This window comes from Rana temporaria, chromosome 6 (assembly GCF_905171775.1).
Source record: "Rana temporaria chromosome 6, aRanTem1.1, whole genome shotgun sequence".
In the NCBI taxonomy this organism is placed as follows: domain Eukaryota; kingdom Metazoa; phylum Chordata; class Amphibia; order Anura; family Ranidae; genus Rana; species Rana temporaria.
The window spans coordinates 206,081,486-206,104,378 of record NC_053494.1 but is presented as its reverse complement, the minus strand read 5'-3'; the positions used below and the strand labels follow the sequence as shown (position 1 = coordinate 206,104,378).

Sequence of the window (22,893 nt, the reverse complement as noted above, 5' to 3'; positions counted from 1 at the left end):
TCGGCGCGGGAACGCGCCTAATTTAAATGATACACGCCCCATTTGAATTAGGCGGGCTTGCGCCGGACGGATTTACGCTACGCCGCCGCAAGTTTGCAGGCAAGTGCTTTGTGAATCAAGCACTTGCCCGTAAAACTTGCGGCGGTGTAACGTAAATGCTATACGTTACGCCGCCGCAATTGTACATGAATCTGGCCCGTGGTATTTTCCATTTGAAAATAATGAAAAATATTTAACCATTCCAAGAAATAGCCTAATATATATAAAATAAAAATAAAATACCCTAGAACATATTTAGAGGCACTTTCGTTGGGCAAACTGCTATGCAAGTTTTTATGAAAAAAATAAAAATAAAAAAAGTTGCAGATACAGGTACACAAGCAGAACCTTTTTATTAATAAAATAATGTGTAGTGAATTTGATGAAGGATGGAGAACCTTGCCAGGTAACCTTGTCATATGACACCGCGTGCCGGACGCAGAGTTCCCTATTTAATATCTGTGGGTGGAGCAGGTCCTGGATCTTCTGGAGTCATTGAATTGGCCGGTACATTGTGTGCCACAGATGGTGTTCTGAACGAGGTCGGTGTGATCCCCCTAATGAAGAAAGGGCAAATTTGTTATATTTGTTCACAGAAAACCGCAGAGCTCCAGTGTTGACACAGCTGTAAATGGTGCGAAGCCTTTCCCACCTGGGACAGGTAGATTGCCTGCCGCTGGTGCTGTGTCTGCTGTATAAAGGAACAAGTGCAGAGCCGTCTCTGCTGCCCTCAGGACTACCCAGAGGGTCATGAGCTGCCCTGACTTTACACATGAATGAAGATCATATTTACTGAGCATTTAAATGTGATCTACACCCATCCACTAACATCTCTTAAAAGCTTTTTTACATGTTAAAGTGAAATTAAAGGGGCTGTAAAGTCTCATGTTTTTTTCAGCCCCTGGAAGAATTGGCTGCTGAATGACCAGGCCGTCTTTTGCATCGATTTTACGGACAACGTGCGACTTTGTACTCAATCAAAAGTGGCGTCCTTTTTTCCCCCACAAATAGAGCTTTCATTTGGTGGTATTTGATCACCTCTGCAGTTTTTATTTTAAAAAAAGAGCGATAATTTTGAAAAAAATGCAATATGTTTTACTTTTTGCTATAATATATGGGCCAAATCCACAGCCCCGCAGCGCAACGTAACTTAAGTGATTTAATACCTAACTGCCGCAAATTTCCTAAGTTAGGTATCGATCCACAACACACTTACCTGGAAATTTGCGGCGGTGTAACTCAAATCCGTCCGGCGCAAGGCGTGCCGAATCTAATGGGGCGAGTCCCATTTAAATTAGGCGCGCTCCCGCGCCGGACGTACTGCGCATGCTCCGCCGGGTAACTTACCCGATGTGCATTGCGCTAACTGACGTCGCTCCGACATCATTTGCTTAGACGGTAACGTAAATGACGTCCAGCGCCATTCACGAACGTCTTACGTAAACGACGTAGAGTTTAAAATTTCGATGCGGGAACGACGGCCATACTTAATAGGGCTTAGTCAAATAGGACTCAGCCCTATTTTTACGCGGCGTAACTCGACGTAAACGACGTAGATTTAGCGCGACGGGCCCGTCGGAACGTTCGTGGATCGCCGTAAGTGTTCATTTGCATATTCTAGGCCGGCCGCAATGGCCTCGCCACCTAGCGGCCGGCCTAGAATTGCATCCTTAAGATCCGACAGTGTAATTCAATTACACATGTCGGATCTTCTGCCTATCTATGGTAAACTGATTCTGTGGATCAGTTCCATAGATAGAAACAGGGATACGACGGCGTAACAGTAGATACGCCGGCGTATCCCTTTTGTGGATTACCCCCTATATTCCCCAAAAATATATAAAAAAAAATGTTTTTCCTAAGTTTAGGTCGATACGTATTCTTCTACATATTTTTGGTAAAAAAAAATCGCAATAAGCAGTTATTGATCAGTTTGCGCAAAGGTTATAGCGTCTACAAAATAGGGGATAGTTTTATGGCATTTTTATTATAAAAATGTTTTCTCACTAGTAATGGCAGCGATCTTTATCGTGACTGTGACATTATGGCAGACACATCGGACACTTTTGACACATTTTCGGGACCACTGTCATTTTTACAGCGACCAGTGCTAAAAAAAATGCACGGATTACTGTGAAAATGAAACTAGCAGTGAAGGGGTTAACTACTAGGTGGCGCTGTAGGGGTTAAGTGTGCCCTAGTGAGTGATTCTTACTGTAGGGTAGATGGGCTACACGTGACAAGACACTGATCACCGCTTCCGATTATAGGAAGTGGTGATCACTGTCACTGTCACTAGGCAGAGCGGGGAAATGCTTGTTTACATCAGCATCTCCCCGTTCTTCCTCACCGTGACACGATCGTGGGTATCCCCGCGGCGATCGAGTTCGCAGGACCCGTGGTTGGGCTCACAGAGTTTGCGGCGGGTGGGCGCGCGAGCCGCCCGCGGCAGGCGTGCAAACGAGCTGCCGCGCTCTTAAAGGGGACGTATATATACGTCCTTCTGCCTGTCCGTGCCATGCTGCCGACGTATATAGTCGTGCGCTGGTCGGCAAGCAGTAAAGTAAGTATTTAGAGTACAAAAAAAGTTTATTTATATTCAAAGTATTATTCAATAAAAATCAACATTTATGTCGATTTTTATGCAATAATTCTTTGAATATAGATAAACTTTTTTGTACTCTAAATACTTACTTTAATACTCCTAATTTTATTAATTGTGCCTTAAAAGTCCACTTTAGTTTTTTTTTCTATTTTTACTTTGAGGGTATGTACATCCAAATCAGAGGAAGGGTTTAGGATATATAGCCACCCCCCCTTTTTCAAGGGACCAAAAGTAATTGGACAATTCAATCAAAAGCTGTTTCATGGACAGGTGTGGGCTACTCTTTTGTTATTTTTTCCCTCAATTAAGCAGGTGAAAGGTCTGGATTTGATTGTAAGACATCATATGCACGCTGGACGTTTTTTGGACATTTTAACAGCAGCTGTTTTTGGCTTCAGATGTTTTTTTTCTACAGTCAATAAACTCTCCAGCATGTTATCTGAACGCTGAAAAACACTATTTCAAAAACGTTGAAAAACTCACTGCAAAGCTACTGGCGATTTTAGAACGTTAATATAACGTCCAGTGTGCATAAGGCCTAAAGCCCTGTACACACGATCGGTTTGTCTGATGAAAACGGACCGATTTCATCGGACGAACCGATCGTGTGTGGGCCCCATCGTTTTTTTTTTTTTTCATCTGTGAAAAAAAAATAGAACATGTTTTAAAATGTTCCTATGGATAAAAAAACGATAGAAAAAAAAGGATTTTTGTACTCACCGTAAAATCCATTTCTCTGAGTTCATAGACGGACACAGCCTTCATTGACCTTAGGGTTATGCTTCTTCCTACCAGGAGATTTAGGCAGAATTCTACAGCACTTAAGGTGTTAAAAACTTTCCTTCATGCCGCTCCTCCCAGGGGGCGTGGCTCCCCCAGGCATAACCCCCACTCTGCTCTAGCAGCTTCAGTTCGTAACAAGCAGTACAAACCAAGGAGGGGTGGGTGCTGTGTCCGTCTATGAACTCAGAGAAATGGATTTTACGGTGAGTACAAAAATCCTTTTTTCTCTTTCGTTCATAGACGGACACAGCCTTCATTGACCTTAGGGACGTCCCCAAGCAGTGTCAAAAAAATTCGAGGGGTGGGAAAATAACACAGCAAAAACAGGTTACACCCCAAACAAAACCGGAGTTACTCAACGGAGGAACTCCAACCTTAAACTGCCGCCTGTAACACCCTGCGGCCGAAGGAGGCATCAGAAGATGCACTCACATCCACCTTATAAAACTTTGAAAAAGTGTGGACCGACAAACAGGTCGCAGCCTTACACACCTGTAACACAGAGGCTTGGTGTCGGAAAGCCCAGGAGGCCCCGATCGTCCTGGTCGAATGCGCCGTGACCCGAAAGGGAGGCGCCCGCCCCTTCAGGGCGTAGGCCTGAAGCACAACCTGTCGGATCCACCTGGAAATGGTGGCCGACGAGACTGCCAGGCCCTTACTGGGACCGGACACAGACACGAACAGCGAGTCCGACTTCCGGAACTGAGCTGTCGCCGACAAGTAAACTCGAAGGGTCCGAACCACATCCAGAGAATGTAAAATGGCTTCCTTCGGGTTCTTCGGCTGAGGACATAATGATGGAACAACAATGTCCTCGTTAATGTGAAAGGCCGAAACGACCTTCGGAAGAAAAGAGGGCTGCGGGCGCAGCACCGCCTTATCCTGATGGATGACCAAGTAGGGGGCCTTGCAAGACAAGGCCGCCAGTTCAGACACTCGTCTGATAGAGGTAATAGCTACCAGAAAGACCACCTTCTGCGACAAGGTCAGCAAAGGGATCTCCCGAATGTCCTCAAAGGGGGCACGCTGAAGCGCCGAGAGGACCAAATTCAAGTCCCAAGAAGGTAGCGGAGGGCGCACCGGGGGGGCCACATGCCGGACCCCCTGCACAAACGTGCGAACCAAAGAATTCGCTGCCAAGGGACGCTGAAAATAAACAGCCAGAGCAGAAATCTGACTCTTGATCGTGCTCAAGGCAAGAGCCTGGTCCACTCCCCGCTGTAGGAACAGCAGGATCCGGGACACCACGTAAGTACGGGGGTGCCACTTCATCTCCTCACACCTAGAGATGTATGCTTTCCATGTACGATGGTACATTTTTCGAGAAGTGGACTTCCGTGCACGCAGCATGGTAGAGATTACCGGGCCCGACAGGCCCTGGTCCTTCAGTACCTGGTTCTCAACAGCCACGCCGTTAAAGCCAGTGACCGTAAAGCAGGATGGAAGATCGGGCCCTGAGACAGGAGATCTTCCCTCAGAGGCAGACGCCAGGGGGCGTCTGCCACCAGACGTACCAGGTCCGCGTACCAAGAGCGACGCGGCCAATCTGGGGCGATCAGGATCGTTGGAATACCTTCGGCTTCCACCCTGCGCAGCAGGCGGGGTAGGAGCCTTAGAGGAGGGAAGGCGTAAATCAGGTGATATTGACCCCAGGGAGCCACTAACGCGTCTGACGCGTCTGCCCACGGGTCCTTTGACCTGGCCACAAACCGTGGTACCTTCCGATTGAGACGGGACGCCAGAAGGTCCACGTCTGGAGTGCCCCATTTTTGGCACAGGACCTGAAACACCTCCGGGTGGAAAGACCACTCCCCTTGATCCAGAGTCATGCGACTTAGGAAGTCGGCTTGCCAATTCAGAACTCCCGGAATGTATACCGCCGACAGGGCCGGAACGGACCTTTCGGCCCACCGAAGTATGTGAGCGACCTCCGTCGCCGCGGCCGAGCTCCTTGTGCCGCCCTGATGATTGAAGTACGCCGCGGCCGTGGCGTTGTCGGACTGGATCCTGACAGGACGACCCCGTAGCTCCAGGGACCACCTGACAAGGCACAGCTTGATTGCTCGGAGCTCCAGGATATTGATCGGCAGGCGGGACTCCTCCCGAGTCCAGCGCCCCTGGGCTGACTGGGCCCCAGACGCCCCCCCAGCCGAAGAGGCTGGCATCCGTCGTGACCACTGTCCAGCGGCACAGAAGAAAAGACTTCCCGGACCGAAGCACCAGAGACGTCAGCCACCATGCCAGGGAAGACTTGGCCAGATGGCTCAACCGAATCTGGCGATCCAGAGAAGATGGGACCCTGTCCCATCGTGACAGAATCTCCTTCTGTAGTACCCTGGTGTGGAATTGGGCATACGGAACCGCCTCGAAGGAGGCCACCATCAGACCCAGAACCCGCATGCAGAAGCGAAGAGATGACCACTTCTGGGTCAACAACTGTCTCACTGCAGATTGCAGGGTCAGCAGTTTTTTCGATGGGAGGAACACTTTTGTCTCCCCCGAATCCAAAACCAGCCCCAGGTGTTCCAGCCTCTGGGACGGAACCAACACTGATTTTCTGAGATTCAGAAACCAGCCGAACTCCTGCAGAGTCCGACACGTGATGGACACGTCCTCCTCTAACTCTGAGCCTGAAGAAGCTCTCAGGAGAAGGTCGTCCAGGTATCCCATGATAGCGATCCCTCGCTGCCGTAGCAAGGCCAGGATCGGGGCGAGCACCTTGGTGAACACCCGTGGTGCCGACGCCAGCCCGAACGGGAGGGCCACGAATTGATAGTGGTCCTCCCCGATCGCAAAGCGCAGATACCTTTGTTGGCTTGTGCAAACGGGAACATGCAGGTATGCGTCCATGATGTCTAAGGACGCCATGAAGTCCCCCTGGTGGAGGGACGCTATGATAGAACGGACCGACTCCATCCTGAATCGCTGCACCTTGACAAAGGAGTTGAGGGCCTTTAGGTCCAGGATAGGGCGAACCCCTCCCTTCTTGGGGACCACGAACAGATTGGACCGGCACAACCACCCCCCTGTCCAGAAGATCCTGGACAGCCCCGGACAGGGCTAGCCGACGATCCGGAGGAAGCTGGAGGTTGGATGGAAAAAATCTGTTTTGGGGGACAAGAAAGGAACTCTATCTTGTACCCCGAGGCGACCACCTCGCAAACCCAACGGTCGGATAGAAGAGAATTCCACCGATCCACGAAGTCGTGAAGCCGTCCCCCCACCCGAGACCCGGGCGGGGGCAGACCTTCATGCGGAAGCAGGCTTGTTCGGTTTTTTGAACCAGGGGCGCTTACGCCCGGCAGCAAGGGCTTTTGCACCTCGCGGACCTTTTCCAGCCGCGCTGGCGCACGAAAAAAACGCTTAGGGGTAGTAAAAGTAGGACCTTGCTTGCGGCGAGGTTCCCTACCCTTCCCCGACTGAGGGAGCAAGGTGCTCTTACCTCCAGTGGCATCCTTACTGATGTCATCCAGGGATGCCCCCAAAAGCCGTCCGCCCTTAAAGGGCAAATCTACCAAGGCCTTTTTTGAGGACTGGTCAGCCGACCAGCACTTCAGCCATATAAGGCGGCGCAGAACCACTGCGTAGACAGAAGCCCTGGAAAGCAAAGGAATCTAATCCATATCCGCCTCGCAGAGAAACTCCTGACCCTGAATCAACTGTTCAGCCAGGTCCCTAGAGGACTCGGAAGCCCCCTGGACCTCCAGGTCCTGCAGCAGGAGCTTCGCCCTTTCAGTCAGCGTCTGAGCTACCAGGGCTCCGGCCAGAGCCGGCCTTACCACCGAACCCACCACCGAGAACAGGGAGCGGGCCACGGCCTCCACTCTCCTATCAGCGGGGTCCTTGAAAGCAGGAGCCCCCTCCACAGGCAACGTAGTAGCCTTACTCAGTCTGGACACAGGAGGGTCCACCGACGGAGGAGTGACCCACTTTTTAAAAAAGTCCTCCTCCAGGGGGTAACGGGTAGCAAAGCTTTTAGGAACCGTAAAAACCTTTTGCGGTGTATCCCATTCCTTATACAACATATTGTCTAAATAAGGAACACAGGGGAATACCTTAGCGGTACGCGGTGGTTTGCGGAATCCAAAAGGGACTGACACCGCTGGTGTCTCCGCCACATCCTCTAAATGAAGAGTCTCACGTACCGCAGTTATAAGAGCTCCAACAAATTCCTTGTCAGCAGACTCCGCAGCAGAGTCATCCTCGCTGTCCATGTGGGTTAAGCCCGCATCCTCTGACACGACAGAACCAGAAGCAGCAATAGCGTTGTCAGATTCTGCGTCAGAGATATCCCCAGAAACAGCCTCCGGGGGGGCTTTTTTACCCCCCAACCGAGCACTGGCTGCTTCAAACCTGGTGAGAAAAAGACTCCAGGACAGCCGACACCGACTCAACAGATGTGGCAGGGGAAGGGGCGCTAAGGGTTAATTCCGGCATTGTAAGGAATGAGGGGCCTGATTCAGGCTCCATATTGCCGTTGCCATTTCACCCCTACTGCCAAGGGCAGGAAAAAAGTCCCCCACAGGTCACCTCCCGGCCGCTAGAGCACAGTATGGGGCCCCCTGAGACTCACCACCCTCTGGTACAGCGCGGTCTGTGAAGGCAAGTGTGTGCTGAGGAGAAGCTGCAGCGCCGAAACGGCCACTAGAGGCCGAACTAGTGCTGAAAACGGCGCCGGCCACAAGAAAATGGCCGCCGAATAATACAAGCGCGGCTCCGGCAAAATGGCCGCCGTTGCGCAGTTTTAAAAAGACAGTGTACCCAAAAATGACAGTACACCAAAACAGCACACAGCACACACAAAAATGCCCAGAATGTCCACCACAGTCCCCTGCAGTGACACAGAACAGCCCCAGCCATACCACGAGTGGAAAAAAATGAGCCCCAGAGAAAAAAAAACCCTGCACAGCCGTCACCCAAAGGGGGAAGGAGGGAGAGGAATAAGGGAGAGAGGAAAGCAGGGGAAAACCCTCAGTCGACCTCTCAAGGGAAAACATTCCAGCCAGACCACTTACCTGAGTAAGGGGCCACTACTTACCTGTCCTGCGACTACCCGGCTGGAGGTATCCCAGACAGAACCAACGTCCGCGAACGGCATGGTTGTCAGCCAGACACACTGTGACAAGGCCATAGAGACCGGTCATATGTGTGCCCTAGAACCGAAGTTCCCCGGCCGCCCCTGGAGCAATGGGGCCTGTCGTGGACGTCCCAAAGCGGAGCTGAGGGCCGGCACACGCTCGAAGGCCGAACCTGGGGGGACTACAAGGGTCGAGGACCCAGCCTGTCACCCAGTCGGCTGTTGATAGAAGAATCGCAGGATTCAAAAATAAAAATAAAATAAAAAAGCGAGGAAAAAACTCGCAAAATGCAAAAAAATTTGCAAGAAAAAACTCCAGAGTCCAGGACTCCAGAGAGAGCCTGACTCTCCTGACGGTTAGGCAGAAACAAACTGAGGCTGCTAGAGCAGAGTGGGGGTTATGCCTGGGGGAGCCACTCCCCCTGGGAGGAGCGGCATGAAGGAAAGTTTTTAACACCTTAAGTGCTGTAGAATTCTGCCTAAATCTCCTGGTAGGAAGAAGCATAACCCTAAGGTCAATGAAGGCTGTGTCCGTCTATGAACGAAAGAGAAAAACGATTGTCTGTGTGGAAGTCCATCGGTCAAAAATCCACGCATGCTCAGAATCAAGTCGACGCATGCTCGGAAGCATTGAACTTCATTTTTCTCAGCACGACGTTGTGTTTTACGTCACCGCGTTCTGACACGATCAGATTTTTAACCGATGGTGTGTAGGCACGACTGATCATCAGTCAGCTTCATCGGATATCTGATGAAAAAATCCATCGGATTAGATTCCATCAGATATCCGATTGTGTGTGCGAAGGCTTAAGTGTGTTATTTGCATTTGGAATCTAATGCTGTGAACCTACATCATGCCATTTCTGATCCGACGGCGTACTAGGACGTACGCCAGTCGGATCTAGCACAGCTTCAGGCGTATCTTGTTTTGTGGATACAAAACAAAGATACGCCGGAGCAAACTAGCAGTTACGCCAGTGTAACTGCTTCGTGGATCTGGCCCATACTGTTTAGGTATAGGTGGTATGTAATGGGCTAAGTCACCTGTTGGTTGCAGCAGTGAAATCTGCCAGTTACTGAATGTAACGGTATGGCCCGTGGGACCCAGAGGCTCTTGAAGGATGCCGGGTACTCCTGTTTCAGCTTCACCAATGACTTTTGTGTCTAGGGTCATCCTATGTCCACAAATGTGTATTGTATAGCAGGTAAGAAAAGCTGGAGTCTTGATATCTGACTTGTCAGCTGTAGCTAATTAGCTCATGTGGATTATATCGGTGCCAGAAAGTCTGACTAAAAATGTGTATTGGGCTCCTTGTGTCATGTTGTGGGTGGAGTTCGGTCATTGTTCATATTTGGTTGCTGACTGTATATAAGAGCCTGAGTTTTCCCATTAAAGTATCTATTCCTGTTGAACTAGAGAACAGAGCTGTGTCTCGTTTCTGGGGAATCTGTATGGGCCATGTTCGTCTGCTGGATTGTGGAGTGTCGATAAGCTGTCGTGTCTTGGGTGGAATGGAATATCGTAAACGGCGTTAACCCCTGACCGTTACACTGAACATCATTGGTTATTCAGTATTGGGGTCCTGCTTATCCTGTTACCAAACATCCGGTTGCATCCTCACCTTAAAGCAAATAAAAAATGCTACCTGCAGCATGGTACTCCCTTGGTATGGCTTCAGCAGAGTACCAACCTGAGAACTCAAGTTCTGAGACCTCCCTATTAAAACTCAGAGAAATACAAGGAACCATCTCATGGTTTGCCTCGCCAGCATCCAACTGAAATACCAGTTTTAGGTAGTCTGACCGTCCTGGACTTTGAGTGGTGATATCTGAATGATGCCTGCAGCTGCAGGCATCATTCAGATATCTCTGTCTTCAGCCGGCGATTCTGTGCACCAGAAGAATGATTAAAGCGGCGGTTCCGCCGCTCGATCGTTCTTCTAGGCAGCGGGAGGGGACGTCCCCCCCCCTCCCGCCGCCATCCGGTGCTTCTCCGGGCTCTCCCGTGCCATCGGGGGCCCGGAGAGCGAATCGGCCGGCGCGCATTGCTGAACCATAGAGATGACTGGTGACCAGACGGTCACAGTCATCTCTATGACCGTCGGAGGGCCGGGCGCGACGTTATGACGTCACGCCCGGTACCCGGAAGTAAACAAAGCCGCAATCGCGGCTGTCGGCATGTAATCGGTGAAATGTTTTTCACCGATTTCATGCTTGTAAGCCTGGAGGAGAGATGCAGGGTCTTATTGACCCCACATCTCTCCATAAAGAGGACCTGTCACACTGATTCCTATTACAAGGGATGTGTACATTCCTTGTAATAGGAATAAAAGTGATCAAAAAAAAAAAAATGACAAAAAAAGTGTAAAAATAAAAAAATGAAGTAAAAAAATTAAATAAAATAATAAAAAAAAAAATTTAAAAACGCCCCTGTCCCGGTCGCTCGCGTGCAGAAGCGAACGCGCATGCAAGTCCCGCCCACATATGTAAACACCGTTCAAACCCCACATGTGAGGTATCATCGCGTGCGTTAGAGCGTGTGCAACAATTCTATCACTAGAGCTACTCTGTAACTCAAAAATAGTAACCTGTAAAAAATGTTAAAGCGTCGCCTATGGAGATTTTTAAGTACCGAAGTTTGGCGCCATTCCATGAGTGTGCGCAATTTTAAAGCGTGACATGTTAGGTATCTATTTACTCGGCGTAACATCGTCTTTCACATTATACAAAAAAATTGGGCTAACTTTACTGTTTTGTTATTTTTTAATTCATGAAACTGTTTTTTTCCCTAAAAAAAGGCGTTTGAAAAATTATTGCGCAAATACCGTGCGAGAAAAAAAGTTGCAATGACCGCCATTTTATTCCCTAGGGTGTCTGCTAAAAAAAAATATATAATGTTTGGGGGTTCTGATTAATTTTCTAGCAAAAAAAATGTGATTTTTACATAAAGGAGAACAGTGCCAAAATAGGCCCGGTAACGAAGTGGTTAATGTGAAAACTATTTTTAATACAACTCCTAGAGTGTTGTCCATCACTGCTATCTGCCATATTTGAATGTGGCTCTTGAGTTGACAGAAGCTGGGGATTTCGGGGCTGGTTGGTGGAAGGAAAGGATCCAGATCCTCCCATAGGCCACTTCTACATGGTGTCATGTGACCTACCTTGGGGTGGCAGGTGGCAGAGCGATGACACGCGGACGAGTTGTAAGCACCACTTCCCCTCGATTGGCTTCAGTTACGATGTTCTGTAGAGTGTTCTCCAGAATAGACTCTACGAGCTGGCTGAAGAGTGGAGCCCTGAAAGACACAATGAGAATCCAGGAACTGATATAAAAGACCTTGGGGTAGATTCACGTAGATCCGCGTATCTTTGCGCGGGCGTAACGTATCCGATTTACGTTACGCCTCCGCAACTTAGAAGGGCAAGTGCTGTATTCTCAAAGCACTTGCTCCGTAAGTTGCGGCGGCGTAGCGTAAAAAGGTCGGCGTAAGCCCGCCTAATTCAAATTTGGAACAGGGGGGCGTGTTTTATGTTAATAACTTGTGACCCGACGTGATTGACGTTTTTCACGAACGGCGCATGTGCCGTCCGTGGAAATCTCTCAGTGTGCATTGCTCCTAATACGCCGCAAGGACGTATTGGTTTTGACGTGAACGTAAATTACGTCCAGCCCCATTCACAGACGAGTTACGCAAACGGCGTAAAAAAATCAAAATTCGACGCGGGAACGACAGCCATACTTAACATTGGTACGCCGCACTTACGCCACCATATAGCAGGGGTAACTTTACGCCGGGAAAAGCCTAACGTAAACGGCGTATCTGTACTGCATCGGCCGGGCGTACGTTCGTGAATTCGCGTATCTAGCTGATTTACATATTTCTAAGCGTAAATCAGCGTACACGCCCCTAGCGGCCAGCGTAAATATGCAGTTACGATCCGACGGCGTAAGAGACTTACGCCAGTCGGATCTAAGGGAAATCTATGCGTAACTGATTCTAAGAATCAGGCGCATAGATACGACCGGACAGACTCAGAGATACGACGGCGTATCTCTTTTGAGAATCTGGCCCCTTCTGTATGATTGAGGACAACTTGTGGGAAAATGCAAATCTGACAGGTGTTGCGTTTTGTATGCAGTGGTACTATGGTGGCTCAGTGGTCAGCAGTATGGCCCTACCACGCCAGGCCTTTTGTTCATTTCCCCCCTAATGCTGCGTACACACAACCATTTTGAATGGTCTAGAATAAACAGCGTTTTTTTCAACCCGATCGTTAAACCGGCCTTGCATACACACAATCGTGAAAAAGCTCTAGTAAAGCGCGGTGACGTACAACACGTACGACGGCACTATAAATGGGAAGTTCCATTTAGATGACGCCACCCTTTGGGCTGCTTTAGCTGATTTCGTGTTAAGTAAAAGTTTGGTGAAAGACGATTCGCGCTTTACTGTCTGTTACAGCGTGACGAATGTGCCATCTCCATTACGAACGGTCGTTTTACCAGAACAAGCGCTCCCATCTCATAACTTGCTTCTGAACATGCGCGTTTTTTTCATGTCGTTAAAGCACACACACGACCATTTTTTTACAAAATTTAGAGCAGGTTCTAAATTATTAATGGCCATTTTTAACGGCGCAAAAAATGTTCTGGAGCCTACACACGGTCGTTTTTAATGACATTAAAAAAAAAAATGTAATTTTTAACATCGTGAAAAATGGTCGTGTGTACGCGGCATTATGCTGCGTACACACGACCGTTTTTCAGATTGTAAAAAAAAAAGGATTTTTGTACTCACCGTAAAATCCATTTCTCTGAGTTCATAGACGGACACAGCATCCTTTGACCTTAGGGTTATGCTTCTTCCTACCAGGAGATTTAGGCAGAATTCTACAGCACTTAAGGTGTTAAAAACTTTCCTTCATGCCGCTCCTCCCAGGGGGCGTGGCTCCCCCAGGCATAACCCCCACTCTGCTTTAGCAGCCTCAGTTCGTAACAAGCAGTACAAACAAAGGAGGGGTGGGTGCTGTGTCCGTCTATGAACTCAGAGAAATGGATTTTACGGTGAGTACAAAAATCCTTTTTTCTCTTTCGTTCATAGACGGACACAGCATCCTTTGACCTTAGGGACGTCCCCAAGCAGTGTCAAAAAAATTCGAGGGGTGGGAAAATAACACAGCAAAAACAGGTTACACCCCAAACAAAACCGGAGTTACTCAACGGAGGAACTCCAACCTTAAACTGCCGCCTGTAACACCCTGCGGCCGAAGGAGGCATCAGAAGATGCACTCACATCCACCTTATAAAACTTTGAAAAAGTGTGGAACGACGACCAGGTCGCTGCCTTACACACCTGTAACACAGAGGCTTGGTGTCGGAAGCCCAGGAGGCCCCGATCGCCCTGGTCGAATGCGCCATGACCCGAAAGGGAGGCGCCCGCCCCTTCAGGGCGTAGGCCTGAAGCACAACCTGTCGGATCCACCTGGAAATGGTGGCCGACGAGACTGCCAGGCCCTTACTGGGACCGGACACAGACACGAACAGCGAGTCCGACTTCCGGAACGGAGCTGTCGCCGACAAGTAAACTCGAAGGGCCCGAACCACATCCAGAGAATGTAAAGAGGCCTCCTTCGGGTTCTTCGGCTGAGGACATAATGATGGAACAACAATGTCCTCGTTAATGTGAAAGGCCGAAACGACCTTCGGAAGAAAAGAGGGCTGCGGGCGCAGCACCGCCTTATCCTGATGGATGACCAAGTAGGGGGCCTTGCAATACAAGGCCGCCAGTTCAGACACTCGTCTGATAGAGGTAATAGCTACCAGAAAGACCACCTTCTGCGACAAAGTCAGCAAGGGGATCTCCCGAATGTCCTCAAAGGGGGCACGCTGAAGCGCCGAGAGGACCAAGTTCAAGTCCCAAGAAGGTAGCGGAGGGCGCACCGGGGGGGCCACATGCCGGACCCCCTGCACAAACGTGCGAACCAAAGAATTCGCTGCCAAGGGACGCTGAAAATAAACAGCCTGAGCAGAAATCTGACTCTTGATCGTGCTCAAGGCAAGAGCCTGGTCCACTCCCCGCTGTAGGAACAGCAGGATCCGGGACACCACGTAAGTACGGGGGTGCCACTTCATCTCCTCACACATAGAGATGTATGCTTTCCATGTACGATGGTAAATTTTTCGAGAAGTGGACTTCCGTGCACGCAGCATGGTAGAGATTACCGGGCCCGACAGGCCCCGGTCCTTCAGTACCTGGTTTTCAACAGCCACGCCGTTAAAGCCAGTGACCGTAAAGCAGGATGGAAGATCGGGCCCTGAGACAGGAGATCTTCCCTCAGAGGCAGACGCCAGGGGGCGTCTGTCACCAGACGTACCAGGTCCGCGTACCAAGAGCGACGCGGCCAATCCGGGGCGATCAGGATCGTTGGAATACCTTCGGCTTCCACCCTGCGCAGCAGGCGGGGTAGGAGCCTTAGAGGAGGGAAGGCGTAAATCAGGTGATATTGACCCAGGGAGCCACTGACGCGTCTGCCCACGGGTCCCTTGACCTAGCCACAAACCGTGGTACCTTCCGATTGAGACGGGACGCCAGAAGGTCCACGTCTGGAGTGCCCCATTTTTGGCACAGGATCTGAAACACCTCCGGGTGGAGAGACCACTCCCCTTGATCCAGAGTCATGCGACTTAGGAAGTCGGCTTGCCAATTCAGAACTCCCGGAATGTATACCGCCGACAGGGCCGGAACGGACCTTTCGGCCCACCGAAGTATGTGAGCGACCTCCGTCGCCGCGGCCGAGCTCCTTGTGCCGCCCTGATGATTGATGTACGCCACGGCCGTGGCGTTGTCGGACTGGATCCTGACAGGACGGCCCTGTAGCTCCAGCGACCACCTGACAAGGCACAGCTTGATCGGCAGGCGGGACTCCTCCCGAGTCCAGCGCCCCTGGGCTGACTGGGTGCCCCAGACGCCCCCCCAGCCGAAGAGGCTGGCATCCGTCGTGACCACTGTCCAGCGGCACGGAAGAAAAGACTTCCCGGACCGAAGCACCGGAGACGTCAGCCACCATGCCAGGGAAGACTTGGCCAGATGGCTCAACCGAATCTGGTGATCCAGAGAAGATGGGACCCTGTCCCATCGTGACAGAATCTCCTTCTGTAGTACCCTGGTGTGGATTGGGCATACAGAACTGCCTCGAAGGAGGCCACCATCAGACCCAGAACCCGCATGCAGAAGCGAAGAGATGACCACTTCTGGGTCAACAACTGTCTCACTGCAGATTGCAGGGTCAGCAGGTTTTGCGATGGGAGGAACACTTTTGTCTCCCCCGAATCCAAAACCAGCCCCAGGGGTTCCAGCCTCTGGGACGGAACCAACACTGATTTTCTGAGATTCAGAAACCAGCCGAACTCCTGCAGAGTCCGACACGTGATGGACACGTCCTCCTCTAACTCTGAGCCTGAAGAAGCTCTCAGGAGAAGGTCGTCCAGGTATCCCACGATAGCGATCCCTCGCTGCCGTAGCAAGGCCAGGATCGGGGCGAGCACCTTGGTGAACACCCGTGGTGCCGACGCCAGCCCGAACGGGAGGGCCACGAATTGATAGTGGTCCTCCCCGATCGCAAAGCGCAGATACCTTTGGTGGCTTGTGCAAACGGGAACATGCAGGTATGCGTCCATGATGTCTAAGGACGCCATGAAGTCCCCCTGGTGGAGGGACGCCATGATAGAACGGACCGACTCCATCCTGAATCGCTGCACCTTGACAAAGGAGTTGAGGGCCTTTAGGTCCAGGATAGGGCGAACCCCTCCCTTCTTGGGGACCACGAACAGATTGGAGTAGAACCCCCGAAACCGTTCCAGCGAGGGGACCGGCACAACCACCCCCCTGTCCAGAAGATCCTGGACAGCCCCGGACAGGGCTAGCCGACGATCCGGAGGAAGCTGGAGGTTGGATGGAAAAAAAAAAATCTGTTTGGGGGACAAGAAAGGAACTCTATCTTGTACCCCGAGGCGACCACCTCGCAAACCCAACGGTCGGATAGAAGAGAATTCCACCGATCCACGAAGTCGTGAAGCCGTCCCCCCACCCGAGACCCGGGCGGGGGCAGACCTTCATGCGGAAGCAGGCTTGTCCGCAGGCTTGTTCGGTTTTTTGAACCAGGGGCGCTTACGCCCGGCAGCAAGGGCTTTTGCACCTTGCGGACCTTTTCCAGCCGCGCTGGCGCACGAAAAAAAACCGTTTAGGGGGTAGTAAAAGTAGGACCTTGCTTGCGGCGAGGTTCCCTACCCTTCCCCGACTGAGGGAGCAAGGTGCTCTTACCTCCAGTGGCATCCTTAATGATGTCATCCAGGGATGCCCCCAAAAGCCGTCCGCCCTTAAAGGGCAAATCTACCAAGGCCTTTTTTGAGTACTGGTCAGCCGACCAGCACTTCAGCCATATAAGGCGGCGCAGAACCACTGCGTAGACAGAAGCCCTGGAAAGCAAAGGAATCTAATCCATATCCGCCTCGCAGAGAAACTTCTGACCCTGAATCAACTGTTCAGCCAGGTCCCTAGAGGACTCGGAAGCCCCCTGGACCTCCAGGTCCTGCAGCAGGAGCTTCGCCCTTTCAGTCAGCGTCTGAGCTACCAGGGCTCCGGCCAGAGCCGGCCTTACCACCGAACCCACCACCGAGAACAGGGAGCGGGCCACGGCCTCCACTCTCCTATTAGCGGGGTCCTTGAAAGCAGGAGCCCCCTCCACAGGCAACGTAGTAGCCTTACTCAGTCTGGACACAGGAGGGTCCACCGACGGAGGAGTGACCCACTTTTTTAAAAAAGTCCTCCTCCAGGGGGTAACGGTAGCAAAGCTTTTAGGAACCGTAAAAGCCTTTTGCGGTGTATCCCATTCCTTATACAACATATTGTCTAAATAAGGAACACAGGGGAATACCTTAGCGGTACGCGGTGGTTTGCGGAATCCAAAAGGACTGACACCGCTGGTGTCTCCGCCAAATCCTCTAAATGAAGAGCCTCACGCACCGCAGTAATAAGAGCTCCAACAAATTCCTTATCAGCAGACTCCGCAGCAGAGTCATCCTCGCTGTCCATGTGGGTTAAGCCCGCATCCTCTGACATGACAGAACCAGAAGCATCAGATTCTGCGTCAGAGATATCCCCAGAAACAGCCTCCGGGGGGGGGCGCTTTTTTACCCCCCAACCGAGCACTGGCTGCTTCAAACCTGGTGAGAAAAGACTCCAGGACAGCCGACACCGATTCAACAGATGTGGCAGGGGGAGGGGCGCTTAAGGGTTAATTCCGGCATTGTAAGAAATGAGGGGCCTGATACAGGCTCCATATTGCTGTTGCCATTTCACCCCTACTGCCAAGGGCAGGAAAAAAGTCCCCCACAGGTCACCTCCCGGCCGCTAGAGCACAGTATGGGGCCCCCTGAGACTCACCACCCCCTGGTACAGCGCGGTCTGTGAAGGCAAGTGTGTGCTGAGGAGAAGCTGCAGCGCTGCGTCTGTCCCCTCAGATGATTCGCGGTCTTTTTTCCCCGCCGAAACGGCCACTAGAGGCCGAACTAGTGCTGAAAATGGCGCCGGCCACAAGAAAATGGCCGCCGAATAATACAAGCGCGGCTCCGGCAAAATGGCCGCCGTTGCGCAGTTTTAAAAAGACAGTGTACCCAAAAATGACAGTACACCAAAACAGCACACAGCACACACAAAAATGCCCAGAATGTCCACCACAGTCCCCTGCAGTGACACAGAACAGCCCCAGCCATACCCGAGTGAAAAAAAAAAAATATGAGCCCCAGGGAAAAAACCCCCTGCACAGCCGTCACCCAAAGGGGAAAGGAGGGAGAGGAATAAGGGAGAGAGGAAAGCAGGGGAAAACCCTCAGTCGACCTCCCAAGGGAAAACATTCCAGCCAGACCACTTACCTGAGTAAGGGGCCACTACTTACCTGTCCTGCGACTACCTGGCTGGAGGTATCCCAGACAGAACCAACGTCCGCGAACGGCATGGCTGTCAGCCAGACACACTGTGACAAGGCCATAGAGACCGGTCATATGTGTGCCCTAGAACCGAAGTTCCCCGGCCGCCCCTGGAGCAATGGGGCCTGTCGTGGACGTCCCAAAGCGGAGCTGAGGGCCGGCACACGCTCGAAGGCCGAACCTGGGGGGACTACAAGGGTCGAGGACCCAGCCTGTCACCCAGTCGGCTGTTGATAGAAGAATCGCAGGATTCAAAAATAAAAATAAAATAAAAAAGCGAGGAAAAAACTCGCAAAATGCAAAAAAATTTGCAAGAAAAAACTCCAGAGTCCAGGACTCCAGAGAGAGCCTGACTCTCCTGACGGTTAGGCAGAAACAAACTGAGGCTGCTAAAGCAGAGTGGGGGTTATGCCTGGGGGAGCCACGCCCCCTGGGAGGAGCGGCATGAAGGAAAGTTTTTAACACCTTAAGTGCTGTAGAATTCTGCCTAAATCTCCTGGTAGGAAGAAGCATAACCCTAAGGTCAAAGGATGCTGTGTCCGTCTATGAACGAAAGAGAAATTACGTTTTTTTTTATGTCATTAACCACTTCCATACCAGGTACTTACGCAGCTTCCCGCCCAAGCCAATTTTCAGCTTTCAGCACTGTCGCACTTTGAATGGCAATTGCGCGGTCATGCTACACTGTACCCAAACAAAATTGGCGTCCTTTTTTCCCCACAAATAGAGCTTTCTTTTGGTGGTATTTGATCACCTCTGCAATTTTTTTTTTTGCGCAACAACTAAAAAAAGGCTGAAAATTTGGAAAAAAAATTACGTTTTTATTTTTTTCTGTTAATTTTTTTGTAAATAAGTTTTCTCTTTCAATTACGGGCACTGATATGGCGGCACTAATGGGCACCGATGAGATGGCACTGATGGACATCGATGAGGTAGTACTGACGGGCACAGATGAGGTGGCACTGATTGGCGGCGCTGGTATGCGACACTGATGGGCACACATAGGCGGCACTGATGGGCACACATAGGCGGCACTGATGGGCACACATAGGCGGCACTGATGGGCACACATAGGCGGCACTGATGGGCACACATAGGCGGCACTGATGGGCACTCATGGGCGGCACTGGGCACTCATGGGCGGCACTGATGGGCACTCATGGGCGGCACTGATGGATACTTATGGGTGGCACAGATGGGCACTGCTAGGTGGGCACTGGGCATGGATGGGCACTGTGGGGTGGCACTGATGGACACTGGGGTGGCGCTGATGGACACTGGGTGGCGCTGATGGACACTGGGGTGGCAGCACTGATTGTTGCCAGTCAGTGCCCATTTGTGGGCACTGACTGGCATCTTTTTTCTTTATGTTTTTTTTTTTATTTATTTTTTAGACTTTTTTTTTTTTTTCTTTTTTTTTTTTTTTTTTGCCCACCCTGGTGCTCCAGGGTGGGCATCCCTGGTGGTCCAGTGTGGCGATCCGAGGGGGGGCTGCGCTGATAAACAATCAGCGCGAACCCCCCCTGTCAGGAGAGCCGCCGATCGGCTATCCTCTACTCGCGTCTGTCAGACGCGAGTGAGGAAGAGCCATCGGCGGCTCTTCCTGTTTACATCGTGATCAGCCGTGGTTGGACACGGCTGATCACGTGGTAAAGAGTCTCCGCCGGAGGCTCTTTACCGAGATCGGAGATGCAGGGTGTCAGACTGACACCCCGCATCACCGATCGCCGCGATGCGCGCCCCCACGGGCGCGCGCGGCATGAAATCCTGCAGGACGTTCTAGAACGTCCTGTCAGGATTTCATAACCACTTCCCGGACGTAAATCGGCCATAGGCCGGGCGGGAAGTGGTTAAAGCGGAGTTCCAACCACAATTAGCATTTTTTAAATGTATGTCCTTTCATCCTGCGTTTTTATAATATAAATCCGGTCACTTACTATTTTACAATCCGCCGTCGATCCGCATAGATATTCAAAAAAGATCGTTTATAAAACTATATCTACACCGTTGCCATTTTGCTTGTGGGCATTGTGAAGCCAACAAGCACTTACTTCCTGGAAGTCTTGGATGGGGAATGATAATTGGACAGCGCACTGCATCCTGGGAAATGATGACACACATTTCCCAGGAGCATTAGAGGGAGATGATGTCAGGATCCTAGGTGTTTTCAAAGGCAGATTTCGTGGGACCACATAGCAACAGGCATTTCCAGATGAGTAAAAAAAAAAAAAAAAACATTTTTTTTTGCTTTAGTCGTAAGCTACAGTTTAAAGCAAAATTGTTTTTTTGATGGAACCTCCACTTTAAAAACAATCGTGTGTGGGCTTTTTACGACGTAAAAAATGGGCATTAAAAATCTCGAACATGCTCTAATTTTTCACGCCGTTTTTAACGTTGTCATTTTTAACGTCGTAAAAAATGGTCGTGTGTGGGCTTTAACGATAAGCAAGTTATGAGACGGGAGCGCTCGTTCTGGTAAAACTAGCTTTCATAATGGAGTAAGCACATTCATCACGCTGCAACAGACAGAAAACCGCAAATCATCTTTTACTAACACAAAATAAGCAAAAGCAGCCCCAAGGGTGGCGTCATACGCATGGAACTTCCACTTTATAGTGCCGTCGTACGTGTTGTACGTCACCGCGCCTTGCTAAAGCATTTTTTTTCACGATCGTGTGTAGGCAAGGCCGGTTTAATGATCGGGTTGAAAGAAACGTCGTTTTTTCTAGACCATTAAAAATGTAATTTTTTACATCCCGAAAAATGGTCGTGTGTACCGGCATAAGTCTTTTTTAATGATCTCAATGAGTTAGGGTGAGTTACCTTGTGCTTTTCAAAACCATAACCACAAGTTGACTGGACTGAAATCATATTGTGTTTTCCCTGAAAAGAAGACCTACCCCGAAAATAAGACCTAGTGTTATTTTCCAGGAGGGCTGCAATATAAACCCTACCCCGAAAATAAGCCCTAGTTTAAAATGCTTGTAAAATCCTATATTCCGCTCTATTACAGGAGTATATAATGTAAAATGTGTGTGTTTCTGTAATATAATTGTGGGGAAGAGAGCTCCGGGGGGTCACAGAAGCGCAGAGCGGTGCTATAATGAAGGTATTTGGCACAATTATATTACAGAAACACACACATTGTACAATATATATAAAAACTGTAATAGAGAGGATTATAGGATTTTACAAGCATTTTAACTCGGTTCACACTGGGGATTCCTGACAGGCAGGGAGGGAGAGGGGAAGAGAAGACGGCACATTACATGTTAAGACCTACCAGAGTGGGTGGGGGGGGCGGGTCTAATGCGGCCTTCAGAGGTGGCTGTCTGCACCCTGAAGAGGCAGCCAGCCAAAGAGGACCAAGATGTCATATGATGTCCAGCAGGATAACAGCCGCCACGCACCCACGCGGCGATCGGTGGTGCGGTGTGTCAATCTGACACACCGCTACACCGATCTCAGTAAAGAGCCAATCACGGCTGGGAAGAGCCACTGAATAGAGGCGAGCCGATCGGCTCTCCCACAAAGTCCCAAGAAAACTTTAATTATCCCAAAGGAAAATTATTGGATAGCTGCATGTTTAAAAAGCACATCAAAAACACACCTCCCCATCAAAATGAATAGAAAACGTATCAAAAACGCACCATTTTTAGTGCGCTTTTTAAATCGCATGTTCATGTTTCACAGGCGCATGCTGGGAGTCAGGCAGCCAGAAAATGCACCAAAAACACATACACTTTTTTATTGCTTTTTTTTTTTCAGCATAACAGCGTGAAACAGCCCCAATAATAAGAAGCAAAAAAACAATTCCACACAATGGGGTTGAATTACTAAAGGGAAATAGACTGTGTACTTTGCAGTTGTTCCAGAGCAGTGGTCTCCAAACTTCGGCCTTTTGCTTGCCTGTATCCGGCCCTTGAGGCGCTTTCTACTGTCACCAACAATGGGGTCATAAATCCTCCCATTGTCACCAACAATGGGGTCATAAATCCTCCCATTGTCACCAACAATGGGGCCTAGATCCTCCCACTGTCACCATGGGGCATAGATCCTCCCACTGTCACAAACAATGGGGCCATAAATCCTCCCACTGTCACCAACAATGGGCACATAAATCCTCCCATGGTCACCAACAATGGGGCCATGAATACTCCCATTGTCACCAACAATGGGGCCATAAAACCTCCCACTGTCACCAACAATGGGGCCATAAATCCTCCCACTGTCACCGACAATGGGGCCTAGATCCTCCCACTGTCACCAAGAATGGGGCCTAGATCCTCCCACTGTCACCAACAATGGGGTCATAAATCTTCCCACTGTGACCAACAATGGGGCACTATTCCTCCCACTGTCACCAACAATGGGCACATAAATCCTCCCATGGTCACCAACAAT

The 22,893-nt window shown here is 50.4% G+C and overlaps 1 protein-coding gene across 2 annotated transcripts in view; it reads right to left on the bottom strand.

The window, feature by feature from the left end:
* Positions 1-367: 367 nt before the first annotated feature.
* The window catches only part of CFAP65 (cilia and flagella associated protein 65), a 139,832-nt gene continuing 117,306 nt past the window's right edge, over positions 368-22,893 (bottom strand). For both annotated transcript variants that reach the window (XM_040358153.1, XM_040358154.1), the window contains exons 32-33: positions 11,666-11,800; positions 368-596 (exon numbers count right to left, since the gene is read on the bottom strand). In XM_040358153.1, coding sequence (XP_040214087.1) covers positions 488-596; positions 11,666-11,800 — 244 coding nt within the window. In that variant the 3' untranslated portion in view covers positions 368-487. The remainder of the gene's footprint in view (positions 597-11,665; positions 11,801-22,893) is intronic.